The 27,709-nt window shown below is 43.1% G+C and overlaps 1 protein-coding gene across 6 annotated transcripts in view; it reads right to left on the reverse strand.

The window, feature by feature from the left end:
* Positions 1-27,709, reverse strand: part of PFN4 (profilin family member 4) — a 118,689-nt gene that overhangs the window by 15,555 nt on the left and 75,425 nt on the right. For 5 of the 6 annotated variants that reach the window (XM_029596033.1, XM_029596034.1, XM_029596031.1 and 2 more), the window contains 3 exons: positions 15,351-15,485; positions 4,917-5,022; positions 640-731 (listed from right to left, as the gene is read on the reverse strand). In XM_029596033.1, the coding sequence (XP_029451893.1) occupies positions 679-731; positions 4,917-5,022; positions 15,351-15,485 (294 nt within the window). In that variant the 3' untranslated portion in view covers positions 640-678. The remainder of the gene's footprint in view (positions 1-639; positions 732-4,916; positions 5,023-15,350; positions 15,486-27,709) is intronic. The other variant, XM_029596035.1, reaches the window with a different exon arrangement.

Genomic DNA, 27,709 nt, shown 5'->3' on the forward strand with positions numbered 1-27,709 from the left:
TTTGCTGTTGAATTTTAACCGTCCCTGGGTTAAAATTCAACAGCAAAGCACTGTAGTGGCTTGATTGAAAATATTTACGGCTAAGTATTCTATTTTTGGATTTGATATTTAAAAGAACGTTCTGTTCTAAGTAAGATTTAATATTTAAATTTTTTTGGAAATTTAGAAGATTAAGCAAATGGTTTAAATAAAGGTATTTGGTGGGTGGACAAATGACGGTAAATGATTACAAAAAGCAAGCTCTGTGAGCTGATAACAGCCTGCGACCCATTGCGTGGTGAGAGGCTGCAGATTACATCATTTGAGCAAAAATCTCGTATGATATTGTCATTTGTTGGGTTATTCACTTTGAGCAAAACAGTCTTGTTAAAAATTGTTTGTTAGATGTATTGAGTGAGTTTATTCTCCTCTCTCCTTTGTTACGTGATTGATTTAGGAGAGGTAGCTGCTTCATCAATTTTTGATCATCTAAGAAAATTTCCAATGCATGAAAGCACTTTCTCTACCTATTTTATAATCATATGCACATATAATTGAGGTGAGAAAAAAAATATAAGATGTACATGCAATAACCCTGATTTACATGTGGAAGCAGATATTTTATAAAGTATGTGCATATACCATTTTAAAAACACTTACTTGTGAGTGTACTTGAAGTCATCAATTCACCCAGACCCTCTAGCACTTTCCTCTGAACTCCCCCTTGTTCACCCAGACCTCACACTCAAAATCTGCAGACAACAGACATCTGATTTCACTTGCGCTGGTCAAGTAGCAGGTGCAAAATTGAATGAATAATTTTGATAGTTTATACATGTATACCGCAGTACTTCTTGACTCCGCCCTGGACCACCTCTAGACTGCCCCTTTTTTTGTGCTGGTAAAATATGCACGTGAAACTGAAAATATGCGCATACTTTCCATGTATATAAAAAGCAAAATTGCTTACCTTGTAATAGGTGTTATCCCAGGACAGCAGGATGTAGTCCTCACATATGGGTGACATCATTCATGGAGCCCTGGTACAGAAAACTTTCTGTCAAAGTTTCTAGAAACGTTTGACTAGCCCTGTGAGGCCACTGAGCATGCCATGATATTCTCTGCCACAAGGGTCTCTCTTCAGTCTCGTTTGTAGCAATATGCGCGTAGCCGCATATCTTATAAAATCCGGGGTCGGCGCGCGCGCAAGGGGGTACACATTTGTGCAACCTGCGCGTGTCGAGCCCAGCGCGCGCTGCCTGTTCCCTCCGAGGCCGCTCCGATTTCGGAGCGGCCTCGGAGGGAACTTTCCTTCACCCTCCCCCCACCTTCCCCTCCCTAACCCACCCCCCCAGCCCTATCTAAACCCCCCCTTACCTTTGTTGGCAGATTTACGCCTGCTGAAAGCAGATGTAAATCTGCGCGCGCCAGCGGGCTGCTGGCGCACCATCACCCGACCTGGGGGCTGGTCCGGAGGCCTCGACCACGCCCCCGGGCTGGCACCACGCCCCCGGGCCCGCCCCCGAAACGCCACATCATTTACGGAACACCCCTGACATGCCCCTTTTACGAAGCGCCGGGACTTGCGCGCGCCGGCAGCCTATGCAAAATAGGCGCGCCAGCGCGCGAGGGCCCTGCACGCGTAAATCCGACTGGATTTACGCGCGCAGGGCATTTAAAATCCGGCCGTTGGTGAATACTCTGGGAGGAGAGGCAAGTCCGAAAGGCAGTACTCTGTATTAAAAATGTTGATGACCCACCATGAAGCGCAGATACTTGCGATGAGGAGGGAATATGAACATAAGCGTCTTGAAGATCCAGAGAACAAAGCCAATCTCCTATTTGAAGAAGTGGAAGCATGGTGCCTACAGAAACCATCCTGAACTTTTCTTTCTTTAGAAATTTGTTGAGATTTCTGAGGTCTAGGATGGAGCTTAAGCCTCCGGTTTTCTTTGGAATGAGGAAATAATGGGAATAGAATCCTCTGCCCTGCTGAGTCTGGGGCACCGGCTCTACAGCTCTAGCTCTCAGAAGGGTGGATAATTCTACTTGTAATTGGATTATGTGATTTTCGCTTAGAGAAAGAGGTCTCGGAGGAGAATCTGTTGAAATTGAGAGGAAATTGAGTTGGTAACCTCGAGATATTATTGCAAGTACCCATTGGTCTGTTGTTATTTGTAACCAATGGCTGTAAAAGGAGGATACTCGATCTCCTACCGGAAGCTCTGGATTAGGATTGGAGAGATGGCTTCGGTCTCTGGGAAAGGCCTCAAAAGCCAGCAGCCGGTCCCGTCTGTGGCGGAGGTTGAGGCCTAGCCACCCTAGGTTGTCTGGGCTGAGCTCTTTGTTGTGGCCTAGAAGATCTGCTCCTAGATGTTGGAGGGTAATAACGCCTCTGTCTATAGAAGGGTCTTCTAGCTTCTTTTCTTTGAGGCCTACGAGTTGACTGTGTAGCCGGATCCTGCGGAATCAATGAAAGTTGTCGCAGGGTTTCTGTGTGCTCTTTCAATTGAGCAACCGCATCTTGTACCTTGGAACCAAAAAGGTTATCACCAAGACATGGGAGGTCAACCAATTTTTCCTGGACTTCAGGCCTGAGGTCTGAGGCTTTAAGCCAAGCCCAACGTCTTGCACTTATACCCGATGCAGCCACTCTGGATGCTGTTTCAAAGCCATCATAAGCAGCACAGACCTCGTGCTTGCCCACCTCCAGCCCTTTGTGGATAATTGCTTGAGCTGCTTCTTGATGTTGTTGTGGCAATGATGGTATAAACTCCTGCATCTGTTCCCACAGATTTCTTTGGTATTGAGTCATGTATAATTGGTAAGAAGATATTTTAGAATTTAACATGGCTCCTTGATAAACCTTCCTACCCAGGGAATCCAAGAATCTGTGATCTTTTCCCGGGGGAGTTGAGGAATGTGGTCTTATTCTCTTTGACTTCTTTTGTGCAGATTCCACCACCACTGATTGGTGTGGAAGCTGTGACTTTTGGTAGCCAGGAGCAGACTGCACCAAATACGTTGTGTCCATTCTTTTATTTACAGCAGGCACTGAGCATGGATGCTCCCAAAGCCGATGTTGTAGGTCCAGAAGGACATCATGGACTGGTATGGCTACTACTTGCTTTGAGGGTCTACAAATTGGAGGACCTCCAATGTTTTTTGCCTTGAATCATTTTCTGTCACCATGGTGAAAGGTATGGTGTCAGCCATTTCCTGGATGAAATTGGTGAAGGATAAATCCTCCGGTGGAGATTTCTTTCTTGGGTCTGGAGGTGAAGGATCTGACATGAAATCTTCAGATGAGGTGTCTGTCCATCGTCCCAAGTATTGTATGGATCTTCTCTAGGTGGAGATAGTGGAGAAGGTCTAGGTGGACGAGGAAGCCCTGAAGGACCTGGTTGCGGGTCATCGAAGGGTATATGCCTTCAGGCTGTTCTTACCGAGGCATGGGAGGAAGAGCACCGACTCCCTCATCAAATCTTTTCATTAAGAGCTGATAGAGTGTCAGTTCTGGATGTCCTGGGTCTTCAGGTAAGCTTGGCATCGATGGTATCGGGGCCGGAATCAAAGATGGCTTCGGTGTCATTGATGGCCTTGTCGGTGGTACCTTGGCTGGTATCGGTGTAGGCACTGGCATCGACGGAATCGTCGGCATCGGTATAGGTACCGGCATCGACGGAGTCATCGGCATCGGTGTAGTCACCGGCTTCGGTGCAATCACCGGCATCGGTAATGGTACCGGCATTGGTTCGGGAACCAGCATCGGTGAAGGCGCCGGAATAGGCATCTGTTCCTTAAGGGCCTCGAGCACCATTTGCCGGATAAAATCCAAAAATTCCTGCGGAACAGCTGGTGCAGGCAGAGCAGCTGAATGCGGTGGCGGTGGAGGCGTCGATACCCCTTCCACAGAGCCCTGTGGAGGTTAGACTATTGGTTTTTCTTCGCAAGGTGAAGGCCCCAGTGTCGAGGGTAGCGGTGTTTCCTGTAGTTTAAGCCGCTTAGTGGTCAGTTCCTCCGGGGAGAGAAGCGCCGCTGGAGTCGATGTATGCCGATGTCTGTGACGGTTTTTCGGCCGGTGTTCGATTACTGACCTTGTCGATGCCGTCGATGGTGATGGATGATCTCCGGACCCCTCCTGATGACTTTTTTCCAATATTATTCTTTTTGAAACTCCAGCCGGAGACGATTTTGTTGATGTTGAGGGAGAAGGAAGAAGCTGTAAGTGAAAAAGATGTTCCATCTTCTCTTGGCGAAGTTTTCTTCCTTTGGGAGTCATCTCTGCACATTTAGGGCAGGTTGAGGCATCATGTTTGTCCCCCAAACAAAGGACACACTCGAGTGTGGGTCTGTAATGGACATTGTCCGATTACAGACAGGACATTTTTTAAATCCGGTAGCCATTTTCTATCGACAGCCGTCGATGAAATGAGGGAAAAAATTATGAGAAAAGTTTTTACTCAGGGAGTAAAAACGAGACTATGATTACTCACCAGCCGGTGGAAATCTGAGAGAGATCCCTTGTGGGAGAAAAAGAATGAGAAAATAGTGACTTTCAGTCAGCAAACACTGTGAGAAAACTCACAAGGCTCCTTGCTCCGCGATGCTTACAGCAGCGCGGAAAAACGAAGACTGAAGAGAGACTCTTGTGGCAGAGAATATCATGGCATGCTGGGCATGCTCAGTGGCCTCACAGGGCCAGTCAAAAGTTTCTAGAAACTTTGACAGAAAGTTTTCCGTACCAGGGCTCCATCAATGATGTCACCCATATGTGAGAACTAGCATCCTGCTTGTCCTGGGATAATAGCATTTACGCAAATACATGCTGCTTACATACGTATATGCTATTTTCCACTCGGAAACCCCTTCAAAATGTACTCATATTATTATAACTACTTTGTCAAGTTCAGCTGCAGACAATATTGGTTTCTTACCTAATTTCTCCACAGCTTCCACACAAACACTCGGATACATGCCTTCACTGTAAGTAGCAAGCAGGAGATATTCCATTGTTTTTACCAATATCAATCCCTGGTTCATCTAGACAAAGAAACAGTTACAGATTGGAAGACAATCAGTTTCCGATTTATCAGTGGCCACAAGCTGTAGAAATTGTGTTTGTTTTGTTTTTGGGGGGGGGGGGGGGAGGGGGGTTACACAGTTGGCCTATTGCTTGCACATCGTCTCACCCTAAATCCATGCCCAAGGATTGATTTCAGACTGTGTTTTCAGCCTCTCAGGCCAGCTGGGGGCTAACAGTATTCTGAATGTAGGGCTGGCAAGAGATCAAATGTGGGAATCTATGAGGTACCCTGGCATGAAACTGCCCACTGGCTAACCACAGCAGGAATGATCACACAAGATAGCCTATGGACCTAGGAGAAGAAGTAGCAATTTGAACCGAATATATAAGTGACAGCTAAAAGAAAAAAACAAAACTGTAGCATCCTTTTCATTTTCTGCTCATCACCACCACATATTTTTAAGAATCAGATCTCATATTCTCTTTACAGTAATTTCCATTTTCACAAGTCTAGAAACTACAGAGCAGAAAGAAATGTGCAATTAATATTTGTGTTTTTACAACACCCACTTGACCCTTGATTGCATGTTTTATCATAAAAGATCTTATCTGCATGACAAAGCATGAAGATCAATAGTCTAATGTCTTTTTTTGTTTTCTTCTATTCTGATTTCCCTTTACAAATCATAGAATATGCATTAGTTTCTATCTGTAATGCTATTAAGGAAAGTTTATAAAATAAGGGGAACTTTGCTACTAATGGGCAGTGACAGCACATTGTTCACTATGGGGCTGATCTCAGAAGGTGTGCTAGGCTGAGCGCACTCTTATGTTTGTGTGCATAACTGTATTTGCAATGTAATAAGAATTGTAGCACACAAAAATTGTGCACACATTCATGTAAATCCCATGCTAATAAAAGTATTGGCTATTACTCGCCAATGTAGGGAGGAGTGTTAAATTCCTGAAAGTTTGGTTTATGGTATTTTAACACTAGAAATTGAGGTGAAGTAAAGTTAACAGATATTTCTGGTGGCTAGTTTTAGTCTATGGTGTTGTGCCTCAATGGTCCTGGACCTGGAGTTCCTGTATATGGGAGTCTTGTACCTGGAATCCCAGGTCTGGGACCACGTTGGCATAGCACCATAGACAAATACTAGCCCCAGAAATGTGAGTTAACTTTTATTCTCTCTCTGATCCAGAGGAGGCCAAGTTGAAAAAAGAGTGAGCTAAGCACTGGGGTCCTCAAGTTCAGGACACCCCGAGCCAGAGACCCTCTGCCCCACCTAACTACCCACATCCACCTTCCCACTAATATCCCCCACCCAACTACCTACCCTCCCCACCAATTTCCTACTCAATCTAACCTACCCACACACACACTTAGCAATATCCCACCCATCCACTAATCTACTTCCTACAAATTAAACCCCATCCAACTACTCCCAACTCACCCATTATCCCAACCCCCACATATATCTAACTACATCTCCAACCTTCCACTAAAAGCTGAGATTACTTTATGTTTGTCCAGTGCATCTTTTATGTACAAGAATCATGTTTTATGCATGCTGATCATATAATGCAGCTGAGAGCATATTTTTATGCACACATTTTTGTGTTAGCGTGCTTTTTAAAACTCCTAGTGCATTTGTGCATCATTTGCCTACTGCATCAGGAGTAAATTTGTTTTTCAGCAAGTAAGTAAAGAAAATGTATACTAAACTTTAGCACACATTTTTTTATTACTTTGATCTTTGTGTCAGTGAATTAAAATAAAACCATTTTTGTCATTATCCTTACAATGAATCTCAACTTCATTTCATCTCTCAATGACCAGCATGCGGCAGGACTAAGTAACTAAGGTTATGTAGAAAAACCTTTCCCTAATGCACTTATTTTGAAAGATCACATATGATTTCTTTCTGTGTCTGATCACATCCCAGCAGGGCCATATTCTTGCAGCAATACTCATCCAAGAAAAACATCTGGATCCTTTTCAGGTTTTGCACCTTTTACTGGACCAACGTAAGTATTATCCAGATGATACTTATGAGTTTCCAAGCTCAGTGAGTCCTTTCTTCTCAACCAATGTCTCAATCTGATATCTCAAAAAAAGTTCCATATGGTCTCAAAAGTTCATATGAAACATCCTATTCCTTTCTTCTCTGTCTGTTTTGTCTTCTTCTCCCTCTCTATCCTTTTCCTTCATCTCTTCCTTCCATCTTACCTCTTTTGCACCTCTCTCCATCTTATTTCTTTTCTCTTCCTCTCATTCCATCTTCCCTTCTCTTTCCTTCCTCCTTCTACTCTGACTTATCTTTTTCTTGATTCAGTTCCTCTTCCCATCCTCTCCCTCCCTCTGCTCCAGGGATGAGTAAACGTTGGCCTGCAAAACCACTTTATCCAGTTTGTCAATTTTTAAAAATAACAGTCATATATTCACCAGCCTCATAATGCTGTAGCTGTGTGTGTCCTTATTGATATCATCAGCAAAGGCACAATATCATTTGTAGGCCTCTGCATATCATAAGAAGAAGATTGCTCAGGCCTTTGATGAGGATGTCGGCAGAGACATGTAGAGCTCCAGCATCACCAGCAAAGAAAAGAACACCGCCACCATCCATTCTCTTATTGGGGACTGGGCCAAGCTAAAAAAAGCATCAGCATTCATTGTACCCTTGTGCATTATGCTGCTCTCTGTTTACTCCTCCAGCTCATCAAACAAAAGTGGCAGCCCGGTCGGAGCAGGGGGTGGTTAGATGTGATGCGTGATCCTCGAGGTACAGAGCTTGTTGCATGTTACTGTCTCAGCTATGGAGGGTTAAGAGAGTCCTGGAAGATGCTGGGCTAATAAACCTATAATTTTACAGTGTGCTTTTTTTTTCTAATTCACTTTACAAACATGAAATAGCGAGGGATTCAAGATGGCTGCATGAAGGGGCCATGCTGAAACTAGGCTCTAATAACCTGTTTATATTTCGCCTATTAACCTTGCCAAATGTTTTAATTAAATGGTGAAGAAGTGAAGGGGAAAATCAGAGGAGTGTTCCCCATGACTCCGAACCTACCTTCTGGTTGCTAATTGATGCCTACTCTTTCTTCAGGTTTCAGTGGAGCATGTGAACTAGAGGCTTCAGTTTCTAGCCCTGAGACTGATGTCTCTCTCAGTCAGGATCTATGATTAACCTCCCCATCTGCTTCTGTGCAACTCATGGTGGATGGAGGCACAGAAAGACCCAGGGGGCTGAATTTTTTGGCATCAACAGCTGTTGAGTATTGCAGTGGGTGGGAGTTTGAAGCACCATGGGACCTGCAGGGACATGCAGACCTGACTGGAGTAGGAATTGGATTGTAAATGCCAAGGTTGAGCAGTCAGGAGGAAACGCCATCGGTGGGGGTAAATGGATTGGAACCTTCCCTTACTTCTCCCAGGAATGTAGTTCCTCTGTGCTTCCCCAGGTCAAGCCTGAGACTGGAGTCTTAGAGGCTATTTGGTCTGCACTAACTTCCCTTCATTAAGCTATTTCCTCGCTGGGGGTATTTACCTCACAAACTAAGAAACTCAGAAGTCCAATTTGTTAGGGCAAATCCAGGAATTTCCCCACTAGATTTGTTTAAAAGGTTTTCTGTCTCCACAGTGTATATTATGTGCTTATTATATTGTCATCCTGTGTCATCTTATGATATTGTGTAGCTTAGAGTCTTCTGGGTGTACAGCTCTTTTTCCTGATTGGTTATTGTTTGAATGTTTCAGAAATTCCTATTGGATCTATTCCTGTTTTTCTCTCTCTCTGTCTCCCTTCTCTCTATGTCTCCCTCCTCTTCTTATTGGTCCTTGCCTCGAGGCAAGCTGGGACTGTTTACTGCCTAGAAGGACTTTCAGTTGCAAAAAGGCTCTTGGCAAGCTAATAGCTCATCCTGAATCCTTCTCTACAAGCTCCTAAGAAGCATAACTGTTCACTTGTTCCTACTTTCCTATTCCACTTTTCTTATTCACCTCTATTCATTAGTTTCTACAGCTTCAATTACAGTTGTAGTTCATCTCCTTCTGATTGTTGGGCATCCAGAGATTCGTAACAGCTGAACAAAGTACTGCTGTCTGTACAGCTATTCTTTGTCTTGCCATTCACAGTGAGTGTTGAACTGTTACTGTTTTATCATTCTGATATACATTTTTGGTATTCAAGAACTTATATGGTATCTGAAGCTAGGAAAAGGTTTAACTGACTATCTAATCACTCAAGCTAGAGACTGAAAGCTGAGGGCAATACATAAATATTTGGTTAAAGGCCTTAAGATTCCAAAAAATGCTATTCTCCTTTTGAATAAAATGTATTATTCACCTGGTGTAAGAAAGGTGAAACAGAAAAGAGAACAACCTGGTGAGGAACTGTCTGTTGATAGCTTGGACTTGGCTGCTTTGTTAGAGAGATTGGGAGAGGAGGAAAACAGCATCTTGAACCACAGATTTAAAATCATCAATGGACAATACATTTTTCAAGTACATAACAGTTTGCATTTTATAAAAGGCAGTCCTAGCTACTCTAGATATCTGAGCCTTTACTGACAATCTAGAATCTAATAATACCCATAGATTTCTAGATTCCTCCTTGATACCAACAATCAATTTGTCGACATTAATATTCATGGGATGATCTAAGGGGATTTTTCCCACCCAATTTTCAGTAAATTAGGCCTAAACTGTTTTACTGGGACTTTTCCCAGGGTCAAACTGGGTATAAAAAATGATGCATAATCCATATACAATTTATGAATGACCCCTAGGACAGATAACATGCCCAGAGACTCATAAAAATATTAAAAAAGAGCTATGGACAGCACAGACTCCTGTGGCACCCCCACCCTACAAGAATACCAATCAGATCAAGTGCCTGCACAACAAACCTTTTGCATCCTGACTTCTGAAAAAGACCAAAAACAATACCACCCAATCCCCCCCCCCCCATACCACTATCCTTGTCTTCGAAGTAACACCACATGAGGTTCCATATCAAAGGCAGTTGTGATGTCCAGTTGTATTAATATTCCTGATTTTTTTCTATTCATTACTACAATATATCTCATCTAACAAAGACAAGAGTAATGATTCAGTTCCATAATACTTCTTAGTAAAGAGCAGTTTGGTTTCCAGAACAGAGTGTTCATTAGAAAATCATCTAGTTGTTTTAAAACCCAATTCTCAAGGGTCTTACTTAGAGAACAGAGATTGGATATAGGGCAGTAATTGATCAAATGTTCTGGAGGCATAGCAGCATCTATCTGAAATGTCCATAAAATTGCTTGTTTCAAAACCTGCAGAATAATGCCCTGTGCCAATGATTATTTCATGCAGATGCTTAATTTATCTTCAAAGGTAGACAACTTACTCCTAATCAGTAAAAAGGTGCAAGGAATCAGAAAACATGAATATGATCAAATTTGTATGACAGTTTCCCTTAATTTAGCAGGAGTAAATAACCTTAAAACTGGCCCATTAAACAGCAGCAGTGGACTATATCAAAATATCTTCATCCTGGCTTGTAGTGTATATGGGGAACTTGTAATTAATTGGAAAACTAATAAAATAAAAAAAACAAAATACATACATTTATTCTTTAAGAGGTCCATATTCACAAGCATTTAGCCGGCTAACTCAGATATTAAACCAAAAATTACAAAGCCCAAAAGATGTCCTCTCTTAAATTATCAAACTATCAACAAACAGAGGACACTATATTATTTAATGTACACAGTTGTCCAGTATTGCTCATTAGGCTACACCATAGATTGGTGATAGCCTTATTGGTATAAATACAGTTTTTTATTTTTAATTTTTCTTTGTGTTATTTCATATTTTAATGCAATTTTTTAATGTCCTTTAATAATATCCCTCCACCGAAGGTGTTCTTTAACAAGTGATACTGGTCTTAATCAAATAGCACTCTCTTGTACAGTCATCATCTATCGCCTTCCTTAATGTTATTTTGTACTTAACTATATTTAATTAGAAGTTATCTTCTCTTATGCAAGCCATTCATGATAGCGAAATTAGAGCCGCCAGCCCGACACTGGCAGTGTTTCGACCATCCCATCTTCCTCAGGGACTAAGAGAGGTTTTTGCTATATTTGTAGCATATTTGCTACAGTGTCGGGCTGACGGCTCCAATTTCGCTATCATGAATGACTTGCTTAAGAGAAGATAACTTCTAATTAAATATATTTATTTATTATTTATTTGTAGAGTTTTATATACCGTTATTCGGTAGAGCCATCATAACGGTTTAAAAACTACCGCCTGACCTGCGCCTTGAACCGTGTATGAACAACTTCAAAAAGAAATTAAAAACGTGGTTGTTCAAGCAAGCCTACCCAGAATAAAAGGCCCTCATACCTTCTTCCAAAGAACGACCACTCGGTGTTTACTCTTTTCTCATATTGAGGACCCATGTATTGTTAGTCTTTTTCTTCACAGCTGCCTCTTGTTACCCCTCTCCCAGTTTTGCTTTCCCTGTTAAAATGTAATTTCCAAGCTTAATTCATTTATTGTAAACCGGTATGATGTCCATAACTAATGCCGGTATATAAAAATGTTTAAATAAAATAAATAAATAAATAAATAAATATGCAAGTAGCATACAATCAAATGGAGTTATAGTTATAGTTAAGTACAAAATAACATTAAGGAAGGTGATAGATGGTGATCGTACAAGAGAGTGCTATTTGATTAAGACCAGTATCACTTTTTAAAGAACACCTTCGGTGGAGGGATATTATTAAAGGACATTAAAAAATTGCATTAAAATATGAAATAACACAAAGAAAAATAAAAATAAAAAATGATATTTATACCAATAAGGCTATCACCAATCTATGGTGTAGCCTAATGAGCAATACCGGACATCTGTGTACATTAAAGAATATAGTGTCCTCTGTTTGTTGATAATTTAAACTCAGATATCAGCCAGCTAAATGAATATTTGGGCACAAATCCAGTTAAATTCGGGCCGCTTAATAAGTTAGGCGGCTAGAATTTAGCTGGCAAATAGGGTCATTCATCAAAATGACTCTATAATAGGGTACCATCAATCTAGGGCAAGAGAACATTGTAGAAATATCATCTTTGTGAGACTTTCCTCACTCCAAATCTTCACCGAGGTGTACTGTGCAGTTTGTATTTCTAACTCTGCATGTAAAACTGGCCCCTAAACTGTAAACCAACACCTCACCTCAAGCGATTAGCTGGCCCTCCTATAGAGATATAAAAAGTTGACTACTATGAGGATCTTATAAATAGTTTCTCTCAATCTCAGCATTTCATGGGGTGCGAAAACTTTATCGCACCACATGATACTACCTATGCGAAGCGCTATGTTACTGCCCCTTTCTCTTACCGCGGGCGTTATGCATGCGATATTATAGCATTTTGATTAATCTAGGGGTAAGTTAGAAGTGTTCTGGGGGCATAACTCGGAAGAATTGAGTTTGCCAGCTAAGTTAACCAGCTAACTCCAATATTCAGTTAGCCGGATTACTTAGCTGGCTAACTCTGTTTGGCCAAATAGCTGTCCTACAGTTAGCCGGCTGACTAATTAAGGACCTGATTCACTAAGGCATTTCTCCCATTCTATGGGAAAATGCCGTGATGAATCTGGCCCTTAAGATAGCCAGCTATATTCAACAGGACTCAAAGGATCATGTGATTCTACATATGTAAGCTTATAAAATCAATGAAATATTACTCATATTTTAGCAGTATTAACATTTGCACATGAATATTATAAATTAGTCTTCAAACCTTTCCATAGGATGCAAAACTGGAAAAAACAATGGCACTAATTATACCTCTTCAGAAGGGAGTGGTTGGGGGGGGGGGGGGATGGAGAGTGAGAGGGCTGCACCAGAGTTTCTCATTCAAATATAATCTTTATCTAATTATGTATCCAAAACATTAATTGCTTAAAATCCCAACACCACCATATTTAAAATCCCAGGCAGCTTCTTCCTGTTTCTTGGAATTGGCCTAAACCCTGCTTGTTGCTGTTAATGACAAGGGGAGTTCTGAGGTCCAGGCCCCATGGCCCTTCATTCATATCTCCCACTTTTAATTCCTCCTCCTCCTAAGCCTGTCTCTGCCTGAGAGGCAAACAGCACAGTTGCCTTCAGAGCCCAGGAAGTATGTGTCCATAAACCAGCCAGCAGGAGTTGGCCGGGACATCTTTCTCCCCAGAGGCTACGAATGCTGCCTTCTAGCATCCCTGGCCCAAGAAGCCGAAGCTGAGTCTCCGGCACAAAAGCACACAGCACGGCTACTGGCCTGGAGTTCAACTGCTAATTCTGAAATGTTAACACATGCAGATGAATGACCAGGAAAAATGAGGGCTCAACCTCATAAACTGACAAATCTTTACCAGACTTTACTAAGTGATAATCATTACCAAGTGGTAAGGGAGGGAGGAGCCATAAAAGAGAACTGAAAGACAATAGGAAAAACAGAAAACAGTGGGAAATAAGGGAGCAAGTGAGGAAAAGAACAAATGTATACCATTCGAATTGCACACACACATATACACGATTTTGAAAATCTATTCGCTTAGTGAGAAGGCCCCTGAAGTAGGAGACAGCGTCTTCAGCTACGATCAGGGTATGGGAGGCAGCAGCAGGACCATGGGGATGAGACAGGGCTGAAGAAGGGGTGGGGAAATAGAGGAGAAGATTTAGAGGGATGGGAGAGAGCGAAGTGAGGAAAAGGGGGGAGGGAAGGTGAAAGGAGAGTGGGGGGAGGGATAGAGGAGAGTGGAAGGGCTAAAGAGGCAGAGGAGTGAGACTGGAGGGAGAGAGAGAAGACTGCACCTGATTTGGGGGGGGGGGGTAAGAGTGAGAAAACGGTACGTGGGTAGGATGATGGGGAAGAGGAGGGAGTGGTTGGGGGGGGGGGGGGGGGGAAGAGTGAGAGGGCTGCACCAGAGTGGGATAGGTGGTGTGTATTTGCAAGGGAAAAATGCATTCACTACGTCCTGCTGCTGCTCCCTGAAAATCAAATTATTGGGGGTGGGAGTACATGGTGACTGCAATTTTACCTCTGGCAAATAAGTCCTGGAAGAAATCTTGAATCTCTGTCCATATATGCACAAACTACACACTCAACATACATGTTTCTTGGTGGTACTCTCCTTTGTCACAAGAGCCAAATTTAACCACTGGTTTCTATTAACCTAAAATGTAATGCATGAGTGGTTCTAAAGTTTTCTTCCCGAGTCAGAGGGTGAGCATCCTGGATATACTAGGGATGTGCAGAGCAAAATTTTATGTTCATATTTTTTATGTCCGAAAGGGGGTCCCACTTGCGGCCAATATGGACATAAAAAAAATCCAATGAGTTGGGTATATGTACATATGTGCAAAAAAAAAATTTAAACCCCCTCACCCTCCTTAATCCCCCCCCCAGACTTACCACAACTCCCTGGTGATCGAGCGAGGAGTGAGGACGTCATTTCTGCAATCCTTGGCGAGAAGCATGTGACGTCGGTGGCACGTCGAGTGACGCGGCATCACGTGATTCCCGGCTCGTTCGCGCCGGACGGCTCGTTCGGCCCAAAAAGAACTTTTGGCCAGCTTGGGGGGGCCTCCTGACCCCCTCAAGCTGGCCAAAAGTTCTTTTTGGGCCGAACGAGCCGTCCGGCGCGAACTTGCCGGGAATCACGTGACGTCGCGTCTGAGTGACGCGGCGCCACGTGATTCCCGGCTCGTTCGCGCCGGACGGCTCGTTCGGCCCAAAAAGAACTTTTGGCCAGCTTGGGGGGGTCAGGAGGCCCCCCCAAGCTGGCCAAAAGTTCTTTTTGGGCCGAACGAGCCGTCCGGCGCGAACGAGCCGGGAATCACGTGACGCCGGCGTCACTCAACGTGCCGCCGATGTCACATGCTTCTCGCCAAGGATTGCAGAAATGGCGTCCTCACTCCTCGCTCCATCACCAGGGAGTTGTGGTAAGTCGGGGGGGGGGGATTAAGGAGGGTGAGGGGGTTTATATTTTTATTTTGGCTCAACAATCACGATTTCCCACATATCGAACATATCTATGTTCGATATGTGGGAAATCCGATCGTTTATGTCGAATCAATTTTTTAAGTAAAAAAAAAATATGAGTTGCGTTTTACTAATGCGGTCAATCCGAATGCACACCCCTAGGATATACTGCTGGACAAAGAGCATACAGTGATGGGGTTCTATATGTTATCCTGTTGTAAGATCTCTTTTTCTGTTTCCAGAGGTCACTGCTATACAACCTGAATAAAGAGGACATGTAGGTGTGAACCAGTTACATGAAAATTCAGGTTTATTACTTACATATTTAGCATAGATGGAAAAATTATCTGCTCGAACACAAGTGTAATTCTTGCCCTGGAAATAAATTCCTTCTTTTCTAATTACTGATGTGTTCTCGAAAGCATCTATAAAAGCTTCTGCTTGATGTGGCTGCACCTGCAATCAAAATGAATATGATTCATGCAATAATCCAGATCAGTAGAAAGTTTCATGTGCTGAGTAGGTAGCTCCTCACCAGCATCCAAGATGCTGTGCTGGTGTTCCCGTCCCTTGATTGCTTATGGCTAGAAGCTGCACTCAAAGCAAGCCAAAAGGAGCCACAAGGAGTACAAGAGCCTTAGCAACTGCTAATCTCCTTCCAAACGACCCCAGGCTGGAAAAAGAGCTGAATCCTGCCCCCTTTGACTCAGGATATCAGAGAAGTAAATGCATACTCCACAGTGAACTAATTTTGGCATTTGCGAATTATAAGAATCACTAAATAAATAAATATACTGAAATGCTGGAAAACAGAACAGGAGAAAAAAAATCTAGCAGGGAGACATTAGAGATCTCGGATCCTCTGGGAAAAATAAGAAGTCTTTTTTTTTTTTTTTTTAAATTTAAAGGGCATAGAGTTAGTCAGTGCTATATACCATCTGGGAACATTTCAAACTAGCCAGTATTTCAAACTAGTTTGAAATGATGGATCTTGCCCTCCCCTCGTTTGGGCTTTAAAACTCCCACCACTCAAGATGGCATGTCTGGGTGGCACCAGGAACTTTGAGATCAAGTAATTTTCCTCCTCTAAATTGATCTCTCAGTGCCATTCTTTATGGCCAGCACAGTAGTGGCAATCACTTCCCTCTCCTTCCCTTCCCTTTGGTTGAATCTATCGAATCTGCAAGCACATCCAACTCCAGCTGTCTCCAATGGACAGATGGCACACTACTGTGGCCACCCTTATATGTTCCTGTAAAGCAAGAGTTGTCATTGTCTTGTCTCAGTTTTGATCACATCTGAGTGAGGAATAAAATGATCTCCTAGCTCTGTAACCAAACAATCCAGTCAGTTCTTTTACACCTAGATTTTCTTTTAGAATAAGTAAAAAATTACTTGCAAGAATTATTTGTGAGAATTGAATTTAAATATGGCCACTAGTGCTCTTCTATGATTTTTCCATGTTTGTGGAATGCATGCTCTTATTGGCTCATGAGCAGAAAGGCTATGGGGTACCACAGACTCTTGGGGCAGAAATTGAAGAAAAGGATAGCCGGAGGGTGGGAAGGCTCAATAGTTCCTGGGAAACTAGTCACTAGCTTGATTCCTACTCAACCCCTCCCCATCTCCCATCCACCCTAGGCTCTTTTTCTGTTAAATAGATATCCCAGCCCCTCCAATTAGGAGGAGAATCTTAAAAATATGAGTCAGTTTGCAATTCTGAAAAACATATAATTAACCCTGATTTTAGTGATTGACTAATTTTAGTCTTGTTGCTGATCATTCACAGACTAACAAGAGTCACCTAGTTATCAATTTAACAACCTTAAGACTTTAAAAGACACAAAATAATTTAAAACCTTTTACACTGATAGACATACCTACTCCATAATAATCTTTGAAACTTTAGCAATTTAAGAAAATTAAGATGCAGACAGTAGTCCAGCACCAAATTGGGGGCTATTCATTCTTTTGCACCAAGTGCTACATATATGATCATCTGCTTATTGGTGAGATGTTGCATGTGTGCACCCGGTGCAAACAGCTGCTGGCTCTCAGAGAACAAGTCCGATCTCTGGAGATCGGTGTTGAAGATCTGGAGTAGCTGAGGCAGAGAGAGAGGTAAACAGAGGAGACCTTCAGGGACATAGTAGAGCAGTTCTAAATCCAGTCAAGTAGTCCTTATGCTGCTTTGGAAAACAAAGTCACCTGACAAGAGATCATCACCTTAGTGTAGCAGGAAGTGATCCTATAGGTAGGACCTGTCTACCAAGGGATGTCGTAGCCTTTTGCACTGAGAATGGTCACCAGGGCCGTGTGCCCAGAAGGGAAGGGTTAGGACAGCCGTTATAGTGAGTGATTCAATCATTAGAAATGTAGATCGCTGGGTGGCTGGTGGGCATGAGAAACACTTGGTAACTTTCCTGCCTGGTGCAAAGGTAGTGGACCTCACAAGCCACCTAGGTAAGATTTTAGAGAGTGCTGGGGAGGAACCGACTATCATGGTACATGTGGATACCAATGACACAGGAAAGTACAGGAGGGAGGTTCTGGAGACTAAATGCTCCCCATTCCAAGTGCAGGACTCCAAAGGCAGGTTGAGCTCCAGAGACAATGTGCGGATGAGACAATGGTTTAGTAAAAAGGGTTTTAGATTTGTTAGGAACTGTGGAATATTCTGGGGAAGGGGGAGCCTATTCTAACGGAATGGATTTCATCTTAACCAGAGTGGAACCATGATGTTGGCACTAACTTTTAAAAAGGAGACAGAGCAGCTTTTAAACTAGATGATGGAAGAAAGCAGATACCGGTAGTCGTTCAGAAGCACATGGTTTGGAATAATGTATCTGAAGGATACTAATAAAACAGGGATGTTAGGGCATCCTGATAGAAAGGATGCAATAAATGCTAAAATAGCCCGTGTGCCTTGAAGTAAAGAGCAGACAGAACAGAAAGATTACAAATTACCCCTGTCAACTGATAAGCAGGTTGTTAATTCAAACAAAATACATACTTTGAAATGTCTGTATACAAATACTAGAAGTCTAAAAAATAAGATGGGAGAATTAGAATGCATAGCACTGAATGAAGAGGTAGATATAATTGGCATCTCAGAGACCTGATGGAAGGAGGTTACCCAATGAGACACTTTGAAACCAGGGTACAAATTATATCGCAATGACAGGATGGATCGAACTGGTGGAGGGGTTGCACTAATGTATATGTTAAAGAGCGTATAAATTCAAACAGGATAGAAGTTCTACAGGAAACAAATGCACTTGTAGAATCTTTATGGATAGAAATTCTATGTAAGAATGAAATAGAGTAAGTGTGGGTGTACTACCATACACTTGGCCAGAATGAACAGATAGATCATAAAATGCTAACAGAAATTAAGGAAACTAACAAAAATAGCAACAGAGTAATAATGGGCGATTTCAATTACCCCAGTATTAGGTAAATGTCTCATCAGGACATGCTAAAGAGGTAAAATTTCTAAAAAAAATAAACAACTGCTTCGTAGAGCAGCTGGTACAAGAACTGACAAGGTTGGGGGAAACTATCTTAGACCTAATCCTTAGTGGAAGACATGATTTGGTGAAAGAGGGAATGAAGTAAGGGCCACTAGGCAACATGATCAAATCTGACTTGATAACTGGAGAGAGGACAATAAGGAAATCCACTGTGATAGTATTTAACTTTCAAAAGGGACATAGATTATGAGAAAATGAGAAAAATGGTTAGGAAAAAACTGTAATGAGTAGCTGCAAATGTCAAGAGTTTACACCAGGCATGGACATTGTTTAAAAATACCATCTAGGAAGCCCAGACCAGATGTATTCCATGCATTAAAAAAGATGGAAGGGGCGGTGAGGAGTCACCTACCTATTGAGCTCTGCAGCTGGAACACCTGAAAGCACCTTCAGCGCATTGCTGATGTCCTCTCTTTGTGACCTGGAACATGTTAAAAGGAGATGCACAGCAGCACGCTGCTTGCACCGGTGCGCATAGCCAAAGCTGCACACCAAAGGGGCGCAACCCTCTGTTACAATTTGGGCTCAACTGAACTTTTTAGACTGCTAGCTCCTCTTTGCTTCTTTGCTTTTTTTTTTTAACCTTCAATGGACAAGTGGAAGGGTTGGGTACATGGTTCCAATGTCCCCCTACCTTCTGGCCAATCAACGATCCTGCAGATGTTTTTGGGAGTTGGAGGGCCTTTAAGAACATAAGAACATGCCATACTGGGTCAGACCAAGGGTCCATCAAGCCCAGCATCCTGTTTCCAACAGTGGCCAATCCAGGCCATAAGAACCTGGCAAGTACCCAAAAACTAAGTCTATCCCATGCTACTGTTGCTAGTAATAGCAGTGGCTATTTTCTAAGTCAGCTTAATTAATAGCAGGTAATGGACTTCTCCTCCAAGAATTTATCCAATCCTTTTTAAACACAGCTATACTAACTGCACTAACCACATCCTCTAGCAACAAATTCCAGAGTTTAATTGTGCGTTGAGTGAAAAAGAACTTTCTCCGATTAGTTTTAAATGTGTCACATGCTAACTTCATGGAGTGCCCCCTAGTCTTTCTATTATCTGAAAGACTTGGTGAATTTTCTTGTTGCTGGTGGTGCCTGTGGAGAAGCATCTCAGTCAGAGACAGAAACATCTCTTAGTCCTGAGCTCAGTCTACTTCCTTCTGCACCGGATTCTGCAAGGTTCTCATGATCCTCAAGTGGGGCTGTCATTGTTGGGACAGGTGGATCTCCCCCCATGGTCACTGAGTCATCTGGACTAACAGAGGAACATGTAGCAGATTCCATTCTGCAGAGGCTAGCAAGTATAAGTCTGGAAGATATCTGGTGTGCCTTAATATTACTTGAGAAAACTGTGAGTAACAAAAAAAATTCCTTTTCTTCTTCGCTGGATGTAATGAAGAACCAAGTTTCTGTTCTTCAATCTGGAATTTCAGATCAAGATGAGAAGATTAAGAGTTTGGAATCCTATGTTTCTGCTACACAAGAGTTCAAAGCAACTTTGGCTATAGACATATCTTTTATCCATTGGTGTTTAGAACTAAAAAAAAAAAAAAAGGAGATTTCTTAATCTTCACTTCCTCAATTTTCCACGTTCTTCTTTAATAGGTCCAAATAGGTTTATCTTAAAATATATGAAAAATGCTTTGGGTTTATTTGATGAGTATATAATTTTTACTAAATTACTTTATATTTCTGTTAAAGGGAAAAGAGATTCTGATTCTAATGCTAATCCATTTCATTTGTCATCTTCTCCTACTTGTTTAACTGATTTCTTGCAGCAGACAGATGATATGATAAATGAGAGGGGTACCTTGGTGGTGTCACTTTCTCCTCTTGATCAAAAGAATCTGATAATGAGATTGTTCTTTTCCAACAGAGATGCTTTCTTTATGGATCATAAAATCCAGATTTTTCCAGATGTCTGTAAGCAGACACAAAATAGGAAGAAAGCCTTTCTCCAACTGAGAGAAAGGGTTCTTAGTTTAGGAGGAGAATTTTCTCTTCGATATCCCTCTAAATGTATGGTTAAATTGGATGGCCATAGATATTCTTATTTTGAACCAGCTGACTTATTGAACCTGTTAGATGCTAGACCAGTCAAGGTTGTTTCTTCTACTCCAGTACCTATGTAACTTGCGAAGTAGTGGAATTTAAAATTATTTGCAGCCTTGTATAGAGTACATTCTTTTTTTTAGGTTTACTCCATTAATCCTCACTTTCTCCTTTTAGTGGTTTTTCATGAGTGTTATTGGATAGTTTTCTATGTTGGATTGTTTTTTTCTTTTTTTTTTTAATGATGTATTTTCTTTCCAATAATATCTCTTATGTTACAAGCTATGATGTTTGCTTGTATTATATTGTGAAAATTTATAAATAAAGAGTTTAAAAAAAACAAAAAAAGATGGAAGGAAGGCAAAAGACTGCTGGCATGGTTAAAAGTTGAGGTGAAAGAGGCTATTCTAGCCAAAAGAACATCCTCAAAAAACAGGGGCATAGAGTGACTGCTGAAGTTGGTGGTGCACCAGAAAATGTGCTGCAGCCATGTGCCCTAGAATAGGGGTTGGCAAACATTTTTGTGCTGGGGCCACATTACAAGTTATCGACCTCAATGCGGGTAGGATCCCCCTTGGAACTCCTTGACACAACAATCAAGCCCCCATGTTGCAGGCATTTCAGCAAGATTAAGCACCATCATTTTTAGCACCCCAGGAGCCCCTTCAATCATGGATCCCAGCCTCTACCAAAAATCAGCAAAACCTTCAACCCAAGAGGTACAAGGCGTTTTTCCGGCTAGCAGAATATCTCACCTCGATCACAAATGCAGAACACAGACAGACCCTCAACAAATCAGAATAAAAAAGGCCATAAAGTATAAATGGTTCAGTTAGGTTCTTACCTGCTAATTGGCTTTCCTGTAGTCCTGACAAACCAGTCTGTACAAGTGGGATTATACTCTGGCCAGCAGATGGAGGCAGAGACCAAAAGCTCATCATTGAACCCCTTCTCCATATAAGCATACGGTGTTTCCTCAGTACACTATGCAAAAGCTAAAGACATCCAAAGACAATTGTTAGGTTTGGTTTCCAAATTCCCATCATAACCAAAACCTGATACCATCACAAATGTTCACTCCCTGGCTACTAGCACAGCAGCAAGAATTCCTACTTCACACTTGCAATTAGGATTGCTGCTTTCTGTATGGCCAACAACTTACTAGCCATTTGTTTTCTGAAGTTAAGGGTGCCATGGAACTCAAAGAAAGATATTAGCACAAACAATATCCTTTCACTCATTTCTCTGTGTATGTCAATCTATAAACCTACATACATATTTATGTATATATACACCTGCACACAGTTTTTTTTAAACCCCTGTTTTTCTTCCCAGGGTGGGGTTATAGACTGGTCTGTCAGGACTACATGAAATCCAATTCACAGGCAAGAACCTAATTGAAGCTTCCTGATTGTCCTGCCAGACCAGCCTGTACAAGTGGGTTGCACCAAAGCTGTACCTGTCCCAGGTGGGAGTAATTTAGACCTGCTTCTAGGACTCCCGAGGAAATACTGTGCCCTTCTCCTGAAGGTTCAGCCTCAAATATTTTGTAAATTCATGCAGAAATGCCCCTGTATCCACTCTGCAGATTTCTGCTAGGTCCACTATTTTATACCATGCCCAGGATGATGCCTGGGCCAAGAATGCTTTAGGCCCTTGGGGCATTGGCTTTGCCTTCAATATACCTTTTCCTGCATTTGCTTACTTAATCTGGTGTGCAATTGCTTCATTAAAGGCCCCCTTGCCCCTTTGGAATTCTAGACCATCAAGGAAATTCTAGATAGTTGGCTTTTGTCCTCTGCCTGGGCCCAGCTGCCTTGGTTCTCCACTAGAATTGCCATCCAAGCTTCAGCTAGTTCTGACCATATCCTCCTTCAACCTATATGGCAAATGCCAAGGGTGAAATTTGCAGGAGGGGCAGCTGTGAGGACTGGTCTGTACTGAAGCTTGGGAAGACTAGCTAGTATTTGAAATCCTGAACCATGAGCACAGGGCTTCACCTCGGCCCTATACTAATGTCTGCTTAAAAGGAGGAACTAGTTTCCCTCCCAGTCTAATTAGGCTTTACCCCTCCTTGTCTCTCAGGTATCTGGAGTCCCAGCTAAACCTTTTTGCGGTCCTTGAGGGCTCAAGAAGGCATATGAGCACTAATTTGTTCATAGGCCTACCCTGAGGGAAAGGAAATTCCCCTTATTGATGTTCTGCCACCCAGAGAAGAGACTCGCTGCATTTCTATGACTTATGTACACCAGTACCTGGGAGTCTATAATGACAATGGTGACTAATGCCTGATGAAACTCATGACATGGCTTACTTCCGAGGAAGAGAGAAAAAAAATTCCTAAGCTGATTGCTTTTAGCCTCCCACCCCGAGATCACGTGATGTAGTGAGGGAAGAGGATGTGATCCTCTTTCTCTCGGCGCCCAGCCCTCACCATCGGACCTCATCTGCACCATTTATACCTGCTAAATCAGCCCAAATTCATATGACGGCAGCCTGATCATCACATCCTACTCTGACCCGATATGTCAACGCGTGCCGCAAAAAAAGATAAAGAAAAGGGAAAAGACCAGCAGCAGGCCGTGGCTGCCCCAGAAATAGTGGCATCTCCCCCGACCGAGACGATCCCTGCCATGCCGATCGCAGATATTAAAGCCGCGGTACTGGAGGCGCTGGGACCAGATATAAAAAACATTGCCTCGAAAGTGGCAGAGATCTCTGTTAGTTTGAATAAATTTGAAACTCGTTTCGCTGAGATGGAGAATCACATGTTTGAGACTCAAAATGGCCTCCAGGTTGCCCAAGCCGATATTGCGGTTTTGCAAGCTTCGGTACAGAAGCATGTGGCTAAGCTTGAAGACCTGGAAAACCGCTCTCGTCTGGTCGTTTGGTCGGCTTGCCGGAATCACGAGAAGATCACAAGTTACCAGCGTTTTTGGAGTCGTGACTGACAAAGGAGCGGAGTCTCTCCTGGGCTCACGGCAAGCTCCATATCGAGTGTGCGCATTGGCTCGGGCCCTGAAAACAAAATGCTGTCAGACCCAGAGTTGTAGTGGCTAAGCTTTTCAATTTTGCACATAAGCAGGAAATCTTACAAGTGATTTGAGCTGGGAAGGCGCTGCAATATGAGAACACCAAAGTCCTGGGTTTCCAGGACTTTTCGATGGCAGTGGCGGCCCAGAGGAGAGCTATGGCCCCTATTTGTACGCAGCTAATTGCCCAGGGAATTCGGGCCACGCTGCTCTATCCTGCTCGTCTGCGGGTGGCCACCAAGAAAGGAGTCACTTGGAACAACTCTGCTGAAGAAGCACAGAGCCTTCTCAAACCGGCCAAGAAACAATGAGGCAGCCTATCACTTAGTTCCAGACGTTAGCTACTGGCTTTTCTGGGTTTTCATTTAAAAGTGGAGTGATTGGGGTTTTATGATCGTTCATATTGCCTGACATTCTTCACATCAGCTGCCCCTCTCTCACTCTATTTCACTGACCACTCTTTGACTGTTTCATGCTTCTAATCACTGTTAGGTTTGTTCTGCTTTAGTAGTGTGGTAGCTGCCTGTGTTTACTTATGCCAATGTACTTTATTCCCTGGCGAGCCTAGACAGATGATTTGGACTGCATGGGGGGTATGGGATAAAAATCATCTTCGATTGTATTCTTTTCCGCCTTGTGCACTCTCCATCCCAGCAGATAACGTGGGTGTTACCATCATCTGTAGGCTGGCTCGGGGCTTTAGCGCTCTCTAGTTCTGCGGAAATGATAGTCGGGCTTTATGATTGTTTATATCGTCTGAAGTTTGTTTCCACATGCTGCCTAAGCTTCTCGCTCTGTTTTTCAGAATCTTATGCCTGTTCAATAACTGCAGTCTCACTGTATTGTTTATTTTAGGACTGAAGTGCAGTTAGCTTCAGGTCCTTAAATTTTGTTGTATTTCTCATTTACAATGGGAACTGATATGGTGCGTGTGGGGTTAGGGTGGGGGGCTAGCATGGTAGTGTTCTCCAGTTATAGTAAGGGTTATGGGATAGGGGAAAGGGACAAGGGTCTTGTGGGGCTGGAAGGGAGGGGGGAGGAAGTGTGGGAACTTGCTGCGATTTATGACTGCTCTCATTATATTTATTCCTGTGTTCTGTCTACACTCTGATACCAAGAAATCCGGTTCTCAGTGTTTCGACGGCTGGGGGTCATTGCTGGGAGGCCCCCTGCTGTGGTTTCTGTATTGCAATTTTTTTATGCTGGCCCTTATTGTATGCTATCTCTAGTATTAGTACTGGCTTAATTACCTGGAATGTCTGTGGGATTAATTCCCCAGTTAAGAGGTCTAAGATGGTCTAAGATCCTGACTTTGCTTAAGCGACGGAAAGCCGCTATCACTTTTTTTTGCAGGAGACGCATCTTTAATGACATTGAACATGAGAAACTGTGTAGATATTGGGGGGTCTGGGTGCACTTTGCGTCTGCTACAACCAAATCTGCATGCGTGGCTATCTTGGTCAATAAAAATCTGCCTATCAATGTTCACAAAGAACTTAAGGACCCTGTTGGACGCTACATTATCCTAGAGGCTACAATCTGTCACTCGACAGTGATCCTTTGTAACCTCCTTGCTCCAAACAATTCTAGCCCTGGGTTTTTTCATGATTTATCAGCTCCTAATACCTTATTTAGGTGAATTTATTATTATAGGAGGAGATTTCAGTACAATCTGTGATCCTCAATTGGACAAATCTCCTCCTACAAGGCAGGATTCTGGCTGTGGCAGAGGCCCTCCTTTCTTAGAGCGCTCCCTGCACTTATTGGATATTTGGCATACTTTGCATCCTGGGGAATGTGATTTCTCTCATATCTCTCGAGCACATGGCACCCTATCTCGACTGTTTTTTGATCAGTGCTACGGCACTGTCTAAAGTCCGCACTGTGGTTATTGAGGACATTATTATTTCAGACCATGCCCCAGTTCGGTTGGAGCTGGCGCTGGATGCCTCTGCAGGTGCCTTTGGCTGGTGTTTTCCATTCTATCTGGCCACTGATGTTAAATTCCAAGACTATTTATGGGTCTGATGGATGGATTATGCGGAGCTGAATGAGCAGCATGTGTCATCCCCAGTATTATTCTTGTATGCGGCGAAGGCTGTCTTGAGGGGAGACATTATTTCGTACATGGCGCATAGAAAGAAAGCTATTGATTGCAGAATTCTGAATCTTACTGCCCAGTTACGCCGGGTGTGGACGAGTCTAAATAGGGCTAATATTAGCGCCTCACGGACTCAGTTTTTGACTGTGCAAGCCGAGATGAATACCTTACTCCACCAGAGGGCACAAAACTCTACCAGCATAGTAATAAGGCAGGTAAATTGCTGGCTAATCTAGTGCGCGCTACTCGCGGGTCCCATCACATTCCAGCGCTGCGTTCTCCTTCTGGTCAAGTCCTAACGGTGACAACAGCCATTCTCCAGCGCTTTAGGGACTTTTAGGCAGCTATACTCCTCGGAGGGCTGGGATAGCACAGCCTGTGATCGGTTTTGTTCGCAATTGAATCTCCCGCACCTAATGGATGACCAAAAACGGGTTTTGAATAGCCCCGTCATGTTGGAGGAGGCACGCTTGGTTGTTCAGAAAGTTCAACGCCTCAAGACTCCAGGACCTGACGGTTATAATGCTGAATTTAAGTGTTTGGCTGACTTGGTGTGTGGCCCGTTGGTTGATGTTTACTCAGAACTGCTAGTTAGTGGGGCCTTCCCTGCACATACTAATGCGGCCCATGTTACACTCATCCCTAAGCCTGGGAAGGACCCCTTGCTGCCGGAGTCGTACCATTCAATCTCATTATTAAACTTTGACAAAAGATTTTTGCAAAAATTTTGGCCGAGCGGTTGGCGGAAGTTCTCCCGTCACTCGTTGGGGTGGACCAAGTCAGTTTTATGAGAAAACGCTATGGCCTATCAAATATCAGAAAGGTGTTAGCCGCTATGACAATGTGTCAGCAAAGGGGCGCTCCATTTCTCACGATCAGTTTTGATGTAAAAAAAGCATTCGACCGGGTGGAATGGGAGTACCTCTTTTACATTCTGCATAAGATGGGTTTTGATGGGCTTTTTTTTATAACATGGTGCGCCTTTTGTACCAAGCCCCAGAGGCGATTATTGTAGCTAATGGATACAAAGCTGAAGCGTTTGAGGTCATCAGAGGTACCCAGCAGGGTTGCCCCCTTTCTCCCTTATTGTTTATTCTCCAGCTTGAACCCCTGCTGAAATCTATACAACTCTCTAAAGAGATAAAAGGCATGAGATTTCAGACAGTTACCTTTAAATACGCTGCTTTTGCAGATGATGTGCTCATTTTTCTCACTGATCCCCGGGGGTTCCCTGTTCCCTCTTCTCCAATTAATTTGGGCCTTTGGGGTCTTTTCGGGACTGCACCTTAATCTGGATAAATCCATGGCGTTGGCTTACCCGGAGGACCTGCCACAGACGTGGAACGCAGACTTTCCTCTCCAGTGGGCCGGGGAGTCCCTTTCCTATCTTGGTGTTACTATTCCGCACTCTATGGCAAAACTCTAAGACTAAATGTCCTGCCGTTGATTAAGTATACACAAGATAGATTACTTACTTGGAAGGATCTGCCGCTGTCCTTGGGGGGTAGGGTCAATCTCTTTAAGATGATTCTCCTCCCAAAATGGCTCTACCTCTTTCAGAACTTACCCCTTCAGATCCGGCGACTAGACTTAACACTTACTTGATAAAGCTCAGCGGAGGTTCTTTTGGAGGGATGGTAAGGCGAGAGTGCCGTTTAGTTGGTTGAGAGAGAGGTGGGGTTTGGATGGTTTGGGGGTCCCCAATTTAGCATGATACAATCTAGCTAGTAATCTCCGCATCATTAGAGATTGGTTGCTGGATACTTCCACATTTATTAATGTGGTCATGGACAAAGCCTTGGCTTGCTCCCTGGAGTTGAGGTATGTGCTTCAGGTACCGGCTCCTAAGCTTCCTACCTTCCTGGTACAAAATGTCCTTGTCAAGCCCATTCGGTCTGCCTGGGTCCATCTCCTGAGAGTGTTGAAGGCTGGTCGCATCTGTGTGTATTTTTTACCAGTCC

Source organism: Rhinatrema bivittatum, chromosome 3, assembly GCF_901001135.1.
Source record: "Rhinatrema bivittatum chromosome 3, aRhiBiv1.1, whole genome shotgun sequence".
Taxonomy (NCBI): Eukaryota; Metazoa; Chordata; class Amphibia; order Gymnophiona; family Rhinatrematidae; genus Rhinatrema; species Rhinatrema bivittatum.